Source organism: Amblyomma americanum, chromosome 11 (assembly GCF_052857255.1).
Source record: "Amblyomma americanum isolate KBUSLIRL-KWMA chromosome 11, ASM5285725v1, whole genome shotgun sequence".
Classification (NCBI taxonomy): Eukaryota; Metazoa; Arthropoda; class Arachnida; order Ixodida; family Ixodidae; genus Amblyomma; species Amblyomma americanum.
The window spans coordinates 117,438,775-117,457,491 of NC_135507.1; the positions used below are offsets into that span (position 1 = coordinate 117,438,775).

General features: G+C 46.7%; 1 protein-coding gene across 1 annotated transcript in view; it reads left to right on the top strand.

Annotated features, from left to right (window-relative positions):
- Positions 1-15,723, top strand: part of LOC144109865 (uncharacterized) — a 127,522-nt gene extending 111,799 nt beyond the window's left edge. The window contains exon 3 of the mRNA XM_077642638.1: positions 14,977-15,723. Within this exon, the coding sequence (XP_077498764.1) occupies positions 14,977-15,723 (747 nt within the window). The remainder of the gene's footprint in view (positions 1-14,976) is intronic.
- The last annotated feature ends 2,994 nt before the right edge of the window (positions 15,724-18,717 follow it).

Here is an 18,717-nt window from a genome sequence, read left to right on the forward strand (position 1 = left end):
CGCTTGCACAGCACGCGTCGTCATCGCCGATGTTTTGTATGTTGTCGAATTTTTAGTCCTCCGTGCCAGCTCCCATGACGTCATCCTTGGATGGGATTTTCTCTCCCTGCACAGTGCCGTCATTGACTGTGCCCGTGCGCACGTCGTCTTCTCTCCACTCTGCGATGCGCTCCTCGACGAGCCTCCGATTCGTTGTGCTGCTAAGCTTGTTGTCGCCGAGGACACTGACATTCCCCCTGACAGTGCCGTGCTTGTCCCTGTTTGCGCCGCCTCAGTTTTTGACGCCACCGTTCTCCTCACGCCTTCCCCTGTACTTGCCTGTCGCCGACACCTATGTCTTCCCTTCGCCGTCATCGACATTCACCACGGTGCTGCCGCCATCCTCGTCTCTAGCACCTCATTCTCCGCGCTCTCCCTGCTCCGTGGCGAGTGCCTCGGCCATTTTGAAACCGCTGCTTTGATCTCTTCCTTCGACACTGATGTAACCTCCTCCAGTGCCGAAGTCGCTGCCCTCACCCCACCTGGTGCTACTCCAGCTTTGTCATCGGACATTTTCGACCGCTGCATTGACCGCGCTCTCGACACTGCTCACCGCGCGCAGCTCCTTGCCCTGCTCAACCAGTTTCGCTCATCGTTTGACCACCAGTCGAATTCTTTGGGCCGTGCGACCACTGTCGAGCACCACATTGACACCGGAACCCATGCTCCTCTCCGTCAGCGCCCCTACCGTGTGTCGCCTCCCGAGCGCCGCGTCATAACTGAGCAAGTTGACGACATGCTACAACGCGGCATTATTCAACCTTCCGCCAGCCCTTGGTCGTCCCAGTCGTCCTGGTTAAAAAGAAGGATGGCTCGATACGATTTTGCGTGGACTATCGCCGGCTCAACAAAATTACGCGCAAAGACGTCTACCCGCTACCACGTATTGACGACGCCCTTGACTGCTTGCAAGGCGCAGAGTTCTTCTCCTCCCTGGATCTCCGTTCCGGCTATTGGCAAGTCCCGATGGCTGAGTCCGACCGTCCTAAAACGGCGTTCGTCACCCCTGACGGACTCTATGAGTTCAACGTGATGCCATTCGGCCTCTGTAAAGGCGCGCTCACACTAGCGGGAAGCTTCCCGCACCGGCACAGCGTCAACGTCGACGCTGCCTCGCAGCTCCTCAGAATGACGCTAACACTGCGCGCGTTTTCTCGCTGCAGTTGTCTTGGAATGTGAAGAGAGGAGGCGCTGAGGGAGGACCCGAACGAGCAGAAAGAGAAGGGGATAGTCACGTGACACCAGAGAAGACTGGAAAGCGCACCCTTTTCTCGCGTCGTTGTCTTGATCGTCTGCTAGCTCCCCTCCCTTCGCCCTTTTTGTCTCGAGGATGGCTGGTTCGAGCGATAAGCTGTTGGCTCCGGTAAACGTACTTGTTTGTTCGCTGCTTCTGCACCGTCGCTTGTGCACCGTCTCAAGTCGCATGTTCATGCTGGCAAAGAAGCCGCCGAGTGCCCGGCCGGCCGGCTGGCCGGCCGGACGCGCGCAGCCTCCGCCTCCGCCGACGGCGTCACTGAACTGGGAGCGACGTCACGGTTCACGGTCGGCGCCCATTGGCTGTTCTCGTCAGCGGCACGGGAAAAATAGGTACCGGACCCATCGCTCTGCGGTACGGCACAGCAGGCTGTCTGCGGGAGAAAAACCGGCTTGCGCGGGAAGCGGCACGCGGAAAACGTCCTGCGTTGCGCGTTTTCCCGCTAATGTGAGCGCGCCTTAACGCTCCCGCAACGTTTGAACGAATGATGGACAACATCTTGCGCGGCCTGAAGTGGACTGTTTGTCTCTGCAATTTAGATGATGTCGTGTTTTCGCCCGATTTTCCGACGCATCTCAAGCGCTTGCGCCAGATATTGAGCTGCCTCACCAATGCTGGCCTTCAACTCAATCTCAAAAAATGTCACTTTGGTGCCCGGCAGCTGACAATACTCGGCCACCTCGTCTCCAAAGACGGCGTCCTGCCCGATCCTGACAAACTCCGTGCTGTCGCTGACTTCCCTAAACCGACTTCTACAAAACAAGTGCGCCGATTTGTGGGTCTCTGCTCCTATTTTCGGCGATTTGTTCCCAATTTCGCCTCCATCGTCGCGCCCCTGACGAAACTTCTTAATGGTCCCGCCGACCTGTCTACGTGGGACTCGGCCTGCGACGACGCTTTTGCTGCGCTCCGTCGTTTTCTAACCTCACCACCTATCCTTCGACACTACGACCCCAGTGCCCCTACTGAAGTGCACACCGACGCAAGCGGAATCGGCCTCGGGGCTGTCCTTGCCCAGCGCAAGCCCGAATTTCCTGAATACGTCGTTGCGTACGCCAGCCGTGCCCTCACCAAGGCTGAGTCGAACTACACCGTGACGGAAAAGGAGTGTCTCGCCGTAGTGTGGGCTCTAACAAAATTCCGCCCATACTTATATGGCCGTCCGTTCACCGTCGTCACCGATCATCACGCTTTGTGCTGGTTGGCTTCACTCAAAGATCCCTCAGGGCGCCTAAGCCGCTGGGCCCTCCTTCTTCAGGAATTCGATATCACCGTAGTTTACCGATCGGGCCGCAAGCACTCCGACGCCGACGCCTTGTCCCGCTCCCCACTGCCCTCTCCTGCGCCCTCTTCGCCAATATCTGCATCCCTACTCGCAGCTCTCACTACCATGGACATGCCCCATCAACAACGCCAAGATCCATGGATTTCATCGCTGCTCGACGTACTTCGTGCACCCTCTACGGCCTCCTTCCCTCGAGCACTTCGTCGCCAGGCTTCCCATTTTGCCCTTCGCGACGGTCTTCTGTACCGGCGCAACTATCGTCCAGATGGCCGCAAGTGGCTTCTCGTGATTCCCCGACATCTCCGCACTGAGATTTGTGAACACCACCATGCCGATCCTCAGAGCGCTCACGCTGGCTCGCTGAAAACGTACGAGCGACTACGCCAGAGGTACTATTGGCGGGGCATGTACAACTTCGTTCGTCGCTACGTTCGCTCCTGAACGGCCTGTCAGCAGCGGAAGTCGACACCTCGCCCTTCGACTGCCCCGTTACAGCCATTACCGTGTCCGGCCCGCACTTTTGATCGTGTGGGCATCGACCTATATGGGCCACTTCCCTTCACGACCGCTGGGAATCGCTGAATCATAGTCGCCGTGGACCACCTCACTCGGTATGCTGAGACCGCTGCCCTACCTGCGGCTACTGCTCGCGATGTAACCTTCTTCCTTCTTCATCACTTTGTCTTGCGTCACGGCGCTCCTCGCGAACTTCTCAGTGACCGCGGCCGTGTTTTCTTGTCTGAAGTTCTTCACGAGCTTCTCGCTGCGTGCCACACAGTCCACCGCACCACTACTGCTTACCACCCTCAAACCAACGGCCTCACCGAACGCTTCAACCGTACTCTTGGGGACATGATCGCCATGTACATTCACTCCGACAGCTCCAATTGGGATCAGGTTCTTCCGTTCGTCACCTGTGCATATAACACCGCCTCTCAAGCAACCACCGGCTTTTCCCCATTCTTTCTTTTATTCGGACGCGAACCTTCTTGTATGTTGGATACAATCCTTCCCTACAACCCCGACAGCTCGGAATATGCTTCCCTCTCTGACATCACCCGCCATGCTGAGCAGTGCCGCCAGTTGGCTCGCTCGTTCACCGCCGAACGTCAAGGTCTCCGTACCCATGCTTCCGATCAAGACACGCCCGCGGTTCACTTCTCCACTGGCTCACTGGTCTGGCTCTCTGTTCCGAATACGTCCAAATTTTCGGCCAAGCACATCGGCCCTTACCGCATCTTGGAGCGTACGTCACCGATCAACTACATTATCGAACCGGTGACACCTTCTTCGGACCATCGCCGCCGTGGCCGCGACGTCGTTCACGTCAGCCGCTTGAAGCCGTATTATAGCCCCCTCGTAGTCTCCTCTCCTTGAGTCGCCAGGATGGCTCCCTCTTTCCGCCGGGGCACTTGGAATGAAGATGAACCAGCCCCGAAGCCAACGACGACGAAGAGCTCGCGCGGCCGGTTGGATGCTCGTGCTGGATGGAACACTGCCGCTTGTGTCTGGTCTCTCGGCTCTCTGCCTCGTAGATTGCCTGCGCCAAGGTCTTCGTAGCCGGAGCTTCCATCGTGCCAATAAACCGCTCTACAATATTAATGAATCGAACATTGTAATAATGTTTAGAGGACTATATTGAAACAATGTAAATTTGGAACATTATACTAATGTTTTAGCAATAAGGAAGTAATTACACACTGGCATCCACCCGAGCGCAGCCATACGGCTACAAAGGAAAGCTATACAGCTTTCTCAGAAATGTTTTCGAACAACAAATAACATTGTATGGCAATTTTTAACAATATATTAACATTAAAAAGTAACTATATCAAAATAATATTTACTCTCATTGTTGAACTAATGCTTTCTTTATAACACATAATGTTATTTAATAATGTTCAACATTAATATGACATTCCAGTGCGGAATTTAACGTTACTGCCATTATTCCAATGTTCGGTGTGACCCGCAACCCATCCACCTCGTATGAACGCTGTTGTAATCGAGCGCCCTTTACATGGCATCCTTTCCGTGCGCATATGTTTGCTTCTGTGAGTGCCTCCTTTACATTTTGCGACCGGAGCCTCGGCGCGGTGGTTCTGCGGGTAGTGCTCTCGACTGCTGAGCCCGAGTACACGGGTTCAATCCCGGCCGATGCGGCCGCGTTTCGTTCGATGGAGGCGAAATGCAGAAGGCGCCCGGCCATGTACTGTGCGGCTCTTATTGCTGCTTTTGCTAAGGACCAGAAGGACTAGGACTAGAAATAACGAGTGAACTCCCAGAAAACAACGTTATGCGATTTCTTGGCTTAAGGCTCACCTTTCTAGGCGCTCACATATGCTGGCGGTACGGACCACAAAGCTAGAAGGGACTGCTCCCCTAGACATCTACGCACTCCAAGATCATCAAGCGGGGGTAGAAAAAAACAGCAATGAGCGAAGCATTGACAAGGCAGTTTTGACACCCAGAACCGTCGGCTGAAAGCAGCAGGTTGCCCTACGGGACTGCTATCCAGTGTCGCAGAAAGTATTCTGCAAGCACCTAGAGGCAGAAAATATGTCACAACATCAGAATAAAGGAAGCCGTACGCGTTCATTCCTTGCATTAATGGCATTTCCCACAGTCTCAAAAGTGCTTATGTCAGCACCCAACAAGTTAAGGAGCCAGTGCGCCAAAGTCAACAGCGAGCAAAGGAAAAAAATCAATGCAAGAAAAAACACCTGAGAAAACATGTGGAATGTGTGAAAAGCGGGGTTTATGAAATACCTCTGTCATGGGGACGCACATACATTGGTCAAACAGGGCGCTGTTTGAATGAACGGCTTCGAGAGCACAAAAGATCCCTAAAGGGCGCCATCAGCAGTGAATTAGCAAAACATTGCAGAGAGCATGAATGTGCTCCGCAGCTTATCAACGCAATGGTCATCCTGTTATATTTTGATCAATGGACCAGGGAGATTGATGAAGCCTTCAACATCCGACAAAAGAGCGACGTATGCGTCTGCATACCTTCAATACCTTTGACCGTTGATGGTCCCAGCCCACTTGCTATGGTCTTTTTTACTGCAGGCGCATGTTTTGTATCTCGTGTATGTTATACTGGATATGCTATTGTTTGTATAATTGTCCCATTATTTTGCCCACTCCTGTAAGAGCCTAACTAGGCTTACAGTATGCTTAAATAAATAAATAGCGCTTCATGACAGAGAAATTGATTATCTGCGTACGATGTCTTAATATTTTTGCCACGTGTACATCTTATGCGTTTTTCATGCTTCTTACTTTTCCTTCTCGTACGAGCGAGATGTATATATTCGACGAACGTGCATTAAAAATCTGGTTGTTATTCAGTGTCGTGTCACGCCTCTCTCTGTCTCGTACTGCACTGCTCCCGTCACAAGATCATGCACCAACCAGCGCAAATTTTCACCTTGTTAAAGCACATTTCATGTAAACAGGTAAGTCCGAGTGGCCTAGCCAGCATGAATTCACACGAGTGGACAGATGTCTTACACCACCTGTAACGTAAGCATGTGCCTGAAATTTGGCACATATGTGCGCTTAGATGCCTGAAGTCTGCATGAAAAAGAAGAAATAATTTTATTGAGCCAGAGCCGAGAAATCCAGCATTAACCTTTTGGGGCTATTCCAGGGACGCACAACTTTTTGGACACGGCTAGTTGCGGGAACGTTTTTAGAATGTCTTCGGGAAAATGAGCACCTCCTGGAGATTCCAAATGTTCTGATGGGATATTTCTGGGATATTTTGAGGAGGTTTTGTATTTGTTGTGATGGTAACGAGTACGTTACTAAGTTATCGAAAAAAGTAACGCGGTATACCGGTAACGCCGTTACTCAATTGTAACTCGTTCGCGCAAACACTGGTACAGACCATGTCCCACAATTTGGTCGAGGTGGTGTTTCACGAACGTACCTACAGCATGCTGCCAGCTGCCTTTCTCTGAAACAATCGCACGAAGCGGGTAGACGCCCGACAAACACAAAACCTCCTGAAAATCTCCCAGACAAATCCCATCACATTTGGAATGTCTCCAGGAGGTTCTCATTTTTCCCGAAGGCGTCCAAAAAACGTCCCCACAACTAGCCGTGTTCAAAAAGTTGTGCGTCCCAGGGACAGCCCCAAAAGGTTAATGGTAGTTGTAAACTATAGGAAGCGGAAAATACCGGACGACGGACAGAGTAAGGGACACAAAAAACAGGTTCACGAGCGCTACTACCAACTGTTTATTCATGCTGTGGTACAGGGGTTATATAGGAACAGAATGTCGAGCATGCGCGTGGAAAAAGCACAGAAACCGCACATCAGACATGCGCACAAGTTAATCAAAAAAAGAATCTAAAAAGGCACATTCCGATGAATAAACGTGTACAGACGTGTCATCATCAGACGCGTACAGACGTGTCATCACATTCATCGGAATGTGCCTTTTTAGATTCTTTTTTTGATTAACTTGTGCGCATGTCTGATGGGCGGTTTCTGTGCCTTTTCCACGCGCATGCTCGACATTCTGTTCCTATATAACCCCTGTACCACAGCATCAATAAACAGTTGGTAGTAGCGCTCGTGAACCTGTTTTTTGTGTCCCTTACTCTGTCCGTCGTCCGGTATTTTGCGCTTCCTATAGTTTACAACATGCATCACCAACTAGCCCGGCAGCTTGCTCTCCTGAACTGCGTTAATGGTAGATTTCTCGGCTGCGGTTCAATAAAATAATTCTTTTTTCAAGCAGACTTCAGGCATCTAAGCGCACATATGTGCCAAATTTCAGGCACATGCTTACGTTACAGGTGTTGTAATACATCTGTCAACTCGCGTGAATGCTTGATGGCTAGGCCACTCGGACTTACCTGTTTACATGAAATGTGCTTTAACAAGGGGAAAATTTGGGCAGGTTGGTGCATGATCTTGTGACGGGAGCAGCGCAGCACGAGACAGAGAGAGGTGGGACACGACGCTGAATAACAACCAGATTTTTAATGCACGTTCGTCGAATATATACATCTCTCTCGTATCAGAAGGAAAAGAAAGAAGCATGAAAAACGCATAAGATGTACACGTGGTGAAATATTAAGACATCGCACGAAGATAATCAATTTCTCTGTCACGAAGCGCTATTGAAGGTATGCAGACGCATATGTCGCACTTTGGTCGGATGTTGAAGGCTTCTTCAATCTCCCTGGTCCGTTGATCAAAATACGACGGGATGACCATTGTGTTGATAAGCTGTGGAGCGCATTCAAGCTCTCTGCAATGTTTTGCTAATTCACTGCTGATGGCGCCCTTTAGGGATCTTTTGTGCTCTCGAAGCCGTTCATTCAAACAGCGCCCTGTTTGACCAATGTAAGTGCGTCCCCATGACAGAAGTATTTCATAAACCCCGCTTTTCACACATTCCACATGTTTTCTCAGGTGTTTTTTCTTGCATTGATTTTTTTCCTTTGCTCGCTGTTGACTTTGGCGCACTGGCTCCTTAACTTGTTGGGTGCTGACATGAGCACTTTTACACCAGCTCTTGCTCTTGCCCTTTTGAGACTGTGGGAAATGCCATTAATGCAAGGAATGACTGCGTACGGCTTCCTTTATTCTGATGTGGTTGTGACATATGTTCTGCCTCTAGGTGCTTGCAGAATCCCTTCTGCGACACTGGATAGCAGTCTCGTCGGGCAACCTGCTGCTTTCAGCCGACTGTTCTGGGTGTCAAAACTGCCTTGAACCTCATGATGACAGGATCTCGTCAATGCGGCATAAAAGCGTATTTAACATGATGCGGATAGATTACTGCCCCGCACCAGCACGGGCAGTAATCTCCCGCTGCACTGCAATAGAGCTGCGACAGCAAAAACTTCTTACCTTATCTGGAGAAAACAAAGTTTCTATCGGAGGAAAAGACAAAATTGTGGCTCCTATCCACGCTGTAAAGGTGGTTGGACAGCAAAGCTATAAAACGACACCCAATTACCCGTTGCGACGTCACTTGAAAATTCACGCACGTGGCACTAAAGAGTGAAACCAGAGACAAGTGAAATGTACTTATATTACCCTTTATTACTTCACAACGACATTCAAAACTGCCTTATAATCAGTATGATATACGATTTCTATGCTGTTGGGTACTTTTCCACTCGCAGTAGCTTACGCAACCGTAATTTTTACAGGGAAACACACGCGGGGAGAAGGAATGTGATTTGTTGTTTGCAGGCGCCGTTATACATTGTGCGGTTTACACTTCACATGAGGGCTTAGAATGACGTCAACCCCTTTCGAAGCAGCTGCAAACTTAATGTTTACTGGAACGCTTGGGACGGTGTTCCCAATGTTCACACACGCCTTATCAAATCCATCATGTGGGTTTGATCCTTGTTTTGTTTTTTCTAAATAATAATAATAATAATAATTGGTTTTTGGGGAAAGGAAATGGCGCAGTATCTGTCTCATATATCGTTGGACACCTGAACCGCGCCGTTAGGGAAGGGACAAGGGAGGGAGTGAAAGAAGAAAGGAAGAATGAAGTGCCGTAGTGGAGGGCTCCGGAATAATTTCGACCACCTGGGGATCTTTAACGTGCACTGACATCGCACAGCACACGGGCGCCTTAGCGTTTTTCCTCCATAAAAACGCAACCCCCGCGGTCGGGTTCGAACCCGGGAACTCCGGATCAGTAGTCGAGCGCCCTACTGATCCGGAGTTCCCGGGTTCGAACCCGACCGCGGCGGCTGCGTTTTTATGGAGGAAAAACGCTAAGGCGCCCGTGTGCTGTGCGATGTCAGTGCACGTTAAAGATCCCCAGGTGGTCGAAATTATGAAAACGAGTCCTGAGCTGTGGGCCTGATTTCAAATGTGATTTACCGCTTTGTTTTTTTTTTTATAATTTTTTGTATTTATCTACTTTAATTTTATGTATTTTCTATTCCTATTTTATTTTCATTTATTTTTATCTTTTTTATGTTGCGACTGCTTTTGATCAGTATGATATAGAATTTATATGCTGTTGGGTACTTTTCAACTGGGAGCAACATTCAATTTTTAGCCCAGCGTTTTTTTGCTTCCAATTAGAAGTACGGAAAGCTGAGCAAGTTGGTTACTGTTATCCACGGTAAAACAGCGCGGAAAAAAACACGAGGACGGAACAAACACGACGACACGAGCACAGACTTTCAACTGGTGATTTATTACGCACGTGTGTACATATACTATTCCCGCCAAACACTACACCGAACAAAAAATATTCAAGAAACACTGCGTCATCACTGAACACATTAAATCTACCTTGCTGCAAATGCATACTCCAAACAGGTGATTTCATGGTTAGCCAATGATAATGAGGGCTTGCTAATGCATGCTGCACCCCCCTTGTCAATATGATATGCCTCTACTAGTTCCCTTACTATCTGATCTTTATGTTTGAAGATGACGGATGTCTGATGAAGCAATGGGGCGCACGTGTGCTTAGGTTGCCTGCAGTGCAGCGCCAAGTTCGAACCGGCTGCCCTGTCCAAAGAATTAAGGACGCTGGTTTGCCTGAGGCATCTATTGGAAGGTTATGCGAAATGTGATGGACAAAATCAAATCGGAGCATAAGCGTGCTCCTCAGGAAGATGAGGTCACGAATCGCCGAAAGATTGCTGTCATCCCTTACGTCCATGCATTATCACACCGGCTGAAGAAAGTGGGGCGAAAAAATTTCCGTAGCGAAAAAAGGTGCCGTAGCGATGTGCGCTTTCACTTCACCTCAAAAGCAGATAGCTTATCGTACATCCACCGGGTTGCATCCACGCGTCCAGTTTCCACAGAAATGCTGCTGAGCCGGTCATGTGCGGCTGGTTACTCCCAACATTACTAGAACAAATTGTTACGCCCACCTCAACACGCTTTTCAACGCGTCACCTTGTTTTTCTGGTAAGAAATAATTTTGGTGTTTAATTGAGCTAAGAACATTGTTCGCAAGTCATTTGTTATGCTACGTGAACGTATTTTAAGGCGAAACCCTTCCTTGGCTCATGAGTGGCATGGATGGAAGTTGTAGATGGAAGCTGTAGACGGTAGTTGTCCGCATGAACTGTCAATCATAAGTTTTGCGATAAATAAAACAAAAGTGTAAAAGTTGTTTAAACAGTTCTTAAGCAACGTGTATATAATGAAATAAACCATGAATTAAAAAACTAAAACAAAAACTAAAAACAAATAGAAATAAAAACAAAAAGTAAAGAAACAAGAAAAACTGCGAGGTCAGCATTTAATCACATTGTTAAACGCAGTTGCAAAGGCGAGCAAACACCGCCAACTCTGCGCGCCGCGGCTGTGCCAAGGCGCGGCGAGTCACATGGCATGACGTACGTCACATCCACACCCCTGCTCCGCCACTCGAAGGTCATTCTTCGAAGCGACATGGCCTTTAGGTTTTGCATGGGAGGAGTAGAGCTACCACTCTAAAATGGAAAGAAAAACAATCAAGGCACTGGACATCGCAAAAAGTTGCGACAGCTGCACCAGTTCACCTGTGTTATCGTTACCAAGAAAAAAGATAGAATTCTTACATGGGCATATATCCAGATTTTCCATCAGTTTTAATGAACGCGTGGCCTTGGTATTTTCTTAGTCGCTGCCTCGTGCATGATCTTCTTCCTTTGTTATGTTAAAGACACTTATAAGTCCCATATTTTCAGGAAATAAATCAAGTCCGAAGCTCTGGCTTAGTGTGTGCATCTTTGTGTTCTCCTCCCATACCGTATTCTTCACGCAGTTTCATACTTACTGATCCTATGAACCAACTAGCGCAAAAGCATGTTTTACTTTGCCGCAACGCCACAAAGATGCACTGGCGCTGAACTCAGTAGGGACTTTGTAGGGGTAGGTAAAAGCACAGTAGAAAGTGTAACAATAGCGAATGACCCCAACGAAGTGGCCACTAGGAGGTCCAGGAAGAAAACTACAAAAAAGAAATTTAACACCAGGATCAGGTACATAAACATGCAAGGCGGTAGAAAGAGAGCGACTTGGCTAGAAATAGAACAGCAGTTAAAGGACGAAGAAGCAGGTGTATACGCGCTTTGCGAGACACATCTCAGGGATCTAAAAGACCCACCGTTTATTGATGGCTACGTCTGGGAAGAGAGCAGCAGAACAACAACGGAGAGGAAAGGAGGAGGAGTAGGTATGCTGATACATCAAGGAACAAATTGGCAAAGAATAAAGTCAACCTGCAAAGAACATGTCTGGGTATAGGGTACAATTGCCCGTAAAAGGAAATGGCTAGGACTACTTTATTTAGGGACAAGGGACAAATGCAGGCAAGAAAACAAGGACCTAGTTAAGTGTCTCAATGATGATATGAAGCAGTTTGGAGAAGGTGCCGATATTATTCTGCTGGGCGACATGAATGGCCACATCGAGGATCTGGACAGATACACAGATTGTAACGGGAAGTTGATGCTAGCCTTCTGTGAGCGACACAACCTATTATTGTAAATAGAGAAAGTGCGAAGGACAAATCATGTGGGAATCCCGTAACAAGCAAACGACCATTGACTGCTGCTTAATGTCGCAGGGGATGTATAACAAGCTCGCAATAATGGAAATAGACAACGAGGGGAAGTACAGCCTCGGAAAAGATCATAAGCGTATTAGTCTACAGTTGGGAGCCCTGCTCAAAAGCGAAATGCAGGGAAGAAGTCAAAAAGAGTACACAAAATTAAATGACTAACAAACAGCGCTAATAGGTACTGGCATAGAGGAATCAATAGAGAAACATCCCATGGAAAAGTGGGATTATAATCAGTTTGAACAACTCATTAGTGCTAAAATAAAACAAGTAAAAGGAGTAAACCGCTGGAGAGGAAAGAGGGAGCCACGAAGTTGATGGAATAAGGAATTTAGGGAGGCCATCGAACAGCGACGGCTGGCATCACGGGAACCCAGAGAAGCAAAGAGGCCGTAGTTACCTGAAGAGGAAATAGGCCAAAAATGGGAATCTTATCGATAAAAGAAACAGCAAGTGCAGGTCCTCGTCCAAGCTAAAATAAAGCAGTCCTCTGATTGCTGGCTGGCTGAAGTTCGCGATGCAACTAAAGGGGGCCAATAAAATTCTGGAACCATATAACCTGGCTGGGCAAAACAAATCACAGAAAGCAGGAACAGATTCACGATGGTGAGGGAAAATGTTTACAGGGAGCTGACGCTGTGAACTACATCAATTGCATCAGTTATAGCTGAGTCATTTAGGAAAGACAATAGGGTAATTGCCCCAAATGAAGGAGCAACACAGGGCAGCACTATAGAAAACAGCTTAGAACTGACCAACCTTAACTGGAAAAAGGCGGAAGCAAATATTCCAAAAAGCACGTCCGCAGGGATAGAAGAAATTCCAATCAAGCTAATTAATGAACTTGGCCCAAGAGGCAAGGAAACGCTGATAAAAGCATTGGAGGCAGTCATAACAAATAAGCAAATTGTGCACAGCTGGAAACCAAGTAAAATGAATCTTGTCTATAAAGGGAAAGGTGATAAGACGAACTTAAAATCCTTCCGATCGATTACGATAACATCAGTTATATACAGGCTGGCGATGCAGGCGGTGAAATTAAAAATGTAGTCATGAGTAGAAAGTAATAGCTAGAATACTCGGAAAACTTCCGAACAGGTTCAGAAGTGGTAAGCGCTTAGATGATAGCCTGTTCGTGTTTACCCAATGCGTAGAAATGGCTAAGGCGGAAAACAGACCTCTGTATTTAGCCTTCCTGGACATAAGCAGTGCATACGACAATGTGAACAGGGAGCTCCTGTGGAACATATTAAAAGATGAAGGTATCAGTCATGAAGTAATTGATTTTCTAGAGGAAATATATAGAGAAAATAAACTTGAAATAACATGGGAAGGAATTCATAGTACGACAACTGTCGAAGTACACAAAGGATAAAGGCAAGGTTGTCATCTATCACCGCTGCTGTTCATGCTTCATATAACTATAGAAAGAAGACTGCAAGGAAGCAATCTAGGTTGTAATATGATGTCATACAGATTAAGCAGAAAGGTTGTTGAGCAACGACTACCGGGTTTAATGTATGTGGACGATATTGTACTGTTAGCAGACCGGAAGATTTACAAACTCTGGTTAATTGCTGTGGAGATGAAGGAGACACTTTAGGTTTCAGTGACCAGGAGCTTACAATACAAGGCCATGAAAACCCCTGAGTGGCCAAATACATGTATCTTAGAGCATGGGTGAACAAAGATCAGATATACACGGAAAAGCATGAACAGACTCTTATAGCAAAAGGGCAAAGAGATGCCGTGATAATGAAACATAGGGCATTGGGGGGGTACAACAGGTATGAAGTACTGAGAGGTATTTGCAAAGGAATAATGGTGCAGGGTTTACTTTCGGAAATGCGGTTCCGTGCTTAAGAGCAGAAGTTCAGTCGAGATTAGAAGTAAATCAGAGAGCTGTTGGAAGATTAGCACTAGGTGCCCACGGGAAAACCACAAACGAGGCAGTACAGGGAGATATGGGCTGGGCATCGTTCGAAGCACGGGGACCTCAGAGTGCAATACGGTGTGCAGAAGGCCTGGGAAAATTCGACGATAACAGGTGGGCAGCTAAGGTATTTAGATACTAAGGTATTTAGCCAAGTTCTGTGACATCACCCACGGATCGTATAAAAGCAATGCCCACACAGCAGTCTGCCAGTGGGCTAGGAGACAGCGAAAGCGGCAACATGCTGATCCGCTTCTTATTCTTCACGCAGTTCTGCGCCTGCCTCGCTGGTGCCTTCGTCGGGACTACAGCGGCGCCTTGCTTCCTTGCACTACGGACTTCAGTTCCATCGCCATCACCAATCCTACACATGGATGACCTCTGTGCGAGTGTGGACTGCCCTACCTTTCCTGTAAAAGACAGCACGGGTGTTCCCTCCACTGCGCAACCTGGCCGAGCATCTCCCTTCGACGATGTCATCTTCGATCTACCGGTCATCTTAAAGCCAAGTTCTGTGACGTCACTCACGGATCGTATAAAAGCAATGCCTACACAGCGGTCTGCCAGTGGGCTAGGAGACAGCGAAAGCGGCAGCATGCTGATCCGCTTCTTATTCTTCACGCAGGTACGTTTTCTTGAAAACGCACGTTGCGTCCGCTCTGATGACAGATTTTTGATGCTGTTTCCTCGCCCACACAATCGCGGTTTTCGTTATGTGTCTGTATCGTTGTATTCACAGCTTGTTTACTGCATTGCTAGTGTTCTCTTAAGCGGAGATGTGGAAACTAATCCTGGACCCTCTCACAGCAATCCCGGTTCAAAACCAGGCACACGTTCTACATCTTCTTCCGCTAATGTTCAAGTAGCAAGCACTGATGACGCTTGCACCACTTCCAATCAGCCAGCTATTAATGAAATGCTTGCCGAATTGCTTGCGGGCCAGAGAAAAATGGCCGAAGATATTGTAGATATAAAACGTTTCCAGCAGAGAGTGAACTCTCGTTTTGAGGCACTTGAATCACGAGTCTCTGCTCTTGAGTCAAGCTCGCCTACCTTGAACGGCGACGCAAGCGACGGGGCCGTGCAACGCCAGTTGAATTCGTTGTCTGAGGTTGTTAGCAAGCTTGTTTCAAGAAATGATGAGCTGGAAAACCGTTCTCGCAGAAACAATCTTATATTTCACGGTCTTGCTGAAGAAGATGAAGAAACTAACAAAGCTCTGTTCATTGCGGTGACTAAGGTATTCATCGATAACCTTCACTTGGATTGTCCTAAAATAGAAAGGTATCATCGGCTAGGTAGAAAGCAGGAAGGGCGCCCTCGTCCTGTCATCGTTAAGCTACTTGACTTTCGGGAAAAAACTCAAGCGTTAAAAAATGCTCATAGGCTCAAAAATTCAGGCATTAGCTTATCCGAGGATTTCTCTGCTCACGTTCTATTGATCCGGAAAAAAATATGGGATGCAACGCAATCTTATCGTGACAGTGCCTCGAAGGTTCATTTGCGTTATGACCACGTGTTTATTGATAGCGTGCGGTACAACTGGGATGATGTTGAGAAAAGTTTGGTCAAAGATTCGAAATCAACGCCCCCGGACACTGCTGCTGCTAATGCTACTGCTGCCAAGCCACCCGCAGATCCTGACTGACGGGACACCGCCGCCAACCTTCGTGTTCTGAACATCAATGCCAGAAGTTTAGTAAACAAGCTTCCAAATTTTATCTCTTTAATTCTAACTCATTCGCCTGATGTCATTGCGGTCACCGAAACGTGGCTACATGATGGTATAATTGACCCTGAAATAACTCCTCCAGGTTTCGTTGTAATTAGGGCGGACAGGCAGCATGGGAAAGGAGGCGGTGTCGCTCTCTTCATTAAGTCTAGCCTGAAATTTGTTGAAATTTCGGTCCCTGTCGAAATAGAGTCAACTTGGTGCAAACTCTACGTAGGTAACAAATCATTTGTTATTGGTGCGGTGTATCGACCACCAGGCACTCCCGTAGACCACGTGCATTCTTTAAGTAACTTCTTGCATTCTCATCATATCAACAATCCAAATATAATTATCCTAGGAGACTTCAATCTTCCCGGAATTCAATGGCATACATTATCCATTACTGGTCAAGACATTGGAATCAGTAATGAACTTGTCAATTTTTCTTTGTCATTTGGATTAAAACAGATAGTTGATAAGTCCACGAGGTCTTCGGCAATACTGGATCTGGTGTTTTTAAGCTCTTCTCTTTTCGCGACGAATTTTACATGCGAAGTTGTCGAGGGGATATCCGATCATAACGCTGTTCTTGTTTCGATCCTATGTTCTATTCCTTCCTCAAAACTAACTTATTCAACATTTCCGGATTTCAGTAGAGCAGACGACGTGCCTATCCTGGATTTATTAAGTGACGCATTTGAACAGTTTCAGCACCTCAGCATATCATGTGACGCGATATCTTTAGTAACATTTTTCGAGAACATTGTGAAGGTCTGTATTCAGCGTTTTGTTCCATTAGAAACTAAAAAGCAAAACCACAGTATACCCTGGATAACAAGAGACATACTGCATCTTTCTCGCCGTGTTGCCAGACTACGCGTTTCCAAGCGCAATGGTAACCCTGAACTTTTGCAACAGTTCAGCGACGCTAAAGAAGAACTCCGTGCCAAAGTTCACTCGGGAAAAGATTTTTACTACAGAAATTCCTTGCCGCAATTAATGAAACACAATCCCCGCAAATTTTAGGCATCCATATTGCCACAGAGCACTAGTCCCAATACCTTCATTGTTGATGATAAGCCGGTCTGTGACTCATTAGCTATAGCTACTAGTTTCAACACATATTTTCAGTCGGTATTTACAACAGATAACCTTGAAATGATTACTTTTCCTAGCAACTCTCAATGTTCTGTCGATGATATTTCAATAAGCGTCGAAGGTGTTCTGAACCTCATTCTGAACATAAATGTGAAAAAAGTAGTGGTCCTGATGATATCCCTAATGTATTTCTGCATCGTTACTCTCTTTGGACCAGCCGCTATTTGACTACCATCTTCCAGAAATCGCTATCATCCGCAACCGTCCCCGTAGCCTGGAAGCTTGCAAAAGTTATTCCCCTGTTTAAAGCTGGCAGCACCCAAATCTTGTCCAACTATCGCCCCATTTCGTTAACTTCACACTCATGCAAATTACTAGAACATATCATTCATAAGCACAATACAGAATTTCTTGAAGCTGACAATATCTTGTGCAAATTTCAGCATGGGTTTCGGCGCGGGCTCAGTACCATTTCACAACTTGTAGAATTCACGCACGACATTGCTAGTTCCCTCGACACGGGCTCACAAATCGACGCTTTATTTATCGACACCGTTCTCCACAGCAAACTTCTCTGTAAACTTAATGCAATACTCAAAAACTCGTTACTGGTAGACTGGATATCAAGCTTTCTTTCTAATCGTACACAGTATGTTTCTTTCAACTCCTGTTCATCTGAAACTGTTAATGTATCATCCGGTGTACCACAAGGATCCGTGCTCGGACCACTGTTGTTCTTATTATACATTAATGATTTGCCAGAAAATATTATTTCTAAAATTCGGTTGTATGCAGATGATTGTGTGATATACAGTTCAATTAACACCCCTGAGGATCACGCGCAACTAAATCATTCATTCGTGTCATTCTGCTCATGGTGTGAAACATGGCAAATGCAAATAAACTTTCGTAAATCTGTATACATGTCATTCTGTAATCGCACAATACCATCTTCTTACACCTACTCATTCAAAGATAACTCTCTGAATCAAGTGTCCGAGTACAAATATTTAGGTCTTCTTTTTTCTTCTAACTTGTCCTGGTCAAAGCATATTAACACAATATCCAATAATGCAATGCGGAGGCTCGGTTATCTAAAACGTACACTTAGTGTTGCCCCCCAAGAAACTAAACTGGTAACATACAAAGATTTAATTCGTCCACTTTTGGAGTATGGGTCAATAATCTGGAATCCTCATAAACAGTCTGATATCAGTAAGCTGGAATCCGTCCAAAGGAAAGCAGTACGGTTTATTTGCCGACGGTATGACAGAAATTTTTCACCTTCATCCACTCTTCCTGCCATAGGCCTTTCCCTCCTTTGTACCCGCCGCGACAATGAGTGTTTAAAATATTTTCATGGTATTGTTAATTCATCCCGCTTTGCTTCACTGTCTGAGTATTTGCATTTTTCAGCATCTTCATCTACAAGGAGCTACCACCCATTGAATGTAACACCCATTCACGCGCGCACTGATGTGTTCAAATTTAGTTTTTTTCCTCGTGTTATCGAAAGATGGAATTCCTTACCCGGTGATATACGCTCCCTGGAACCAAACCTATTTTTCAATGTTGTTTCAAATCTGTGATTAGTCTGTTGCATTTCTGTTCTGTATTTTAATGGTGTTCACTTCTGAACATGTTGTCCCTCTCTGCCATTTTTTTTTTCTCTCCTCTTCCTCCCACTCCTGCAATGGCTCCATCGGGGCTGCAGTATATGTAAATAAATAAATAAATAAATAAATAAATAAATAAATAAATAAATATACCTATACAGAAAGAGCACTGACCCACACTGGCAAAAAAGAACTAGGCAGCCAACTGGTAAGT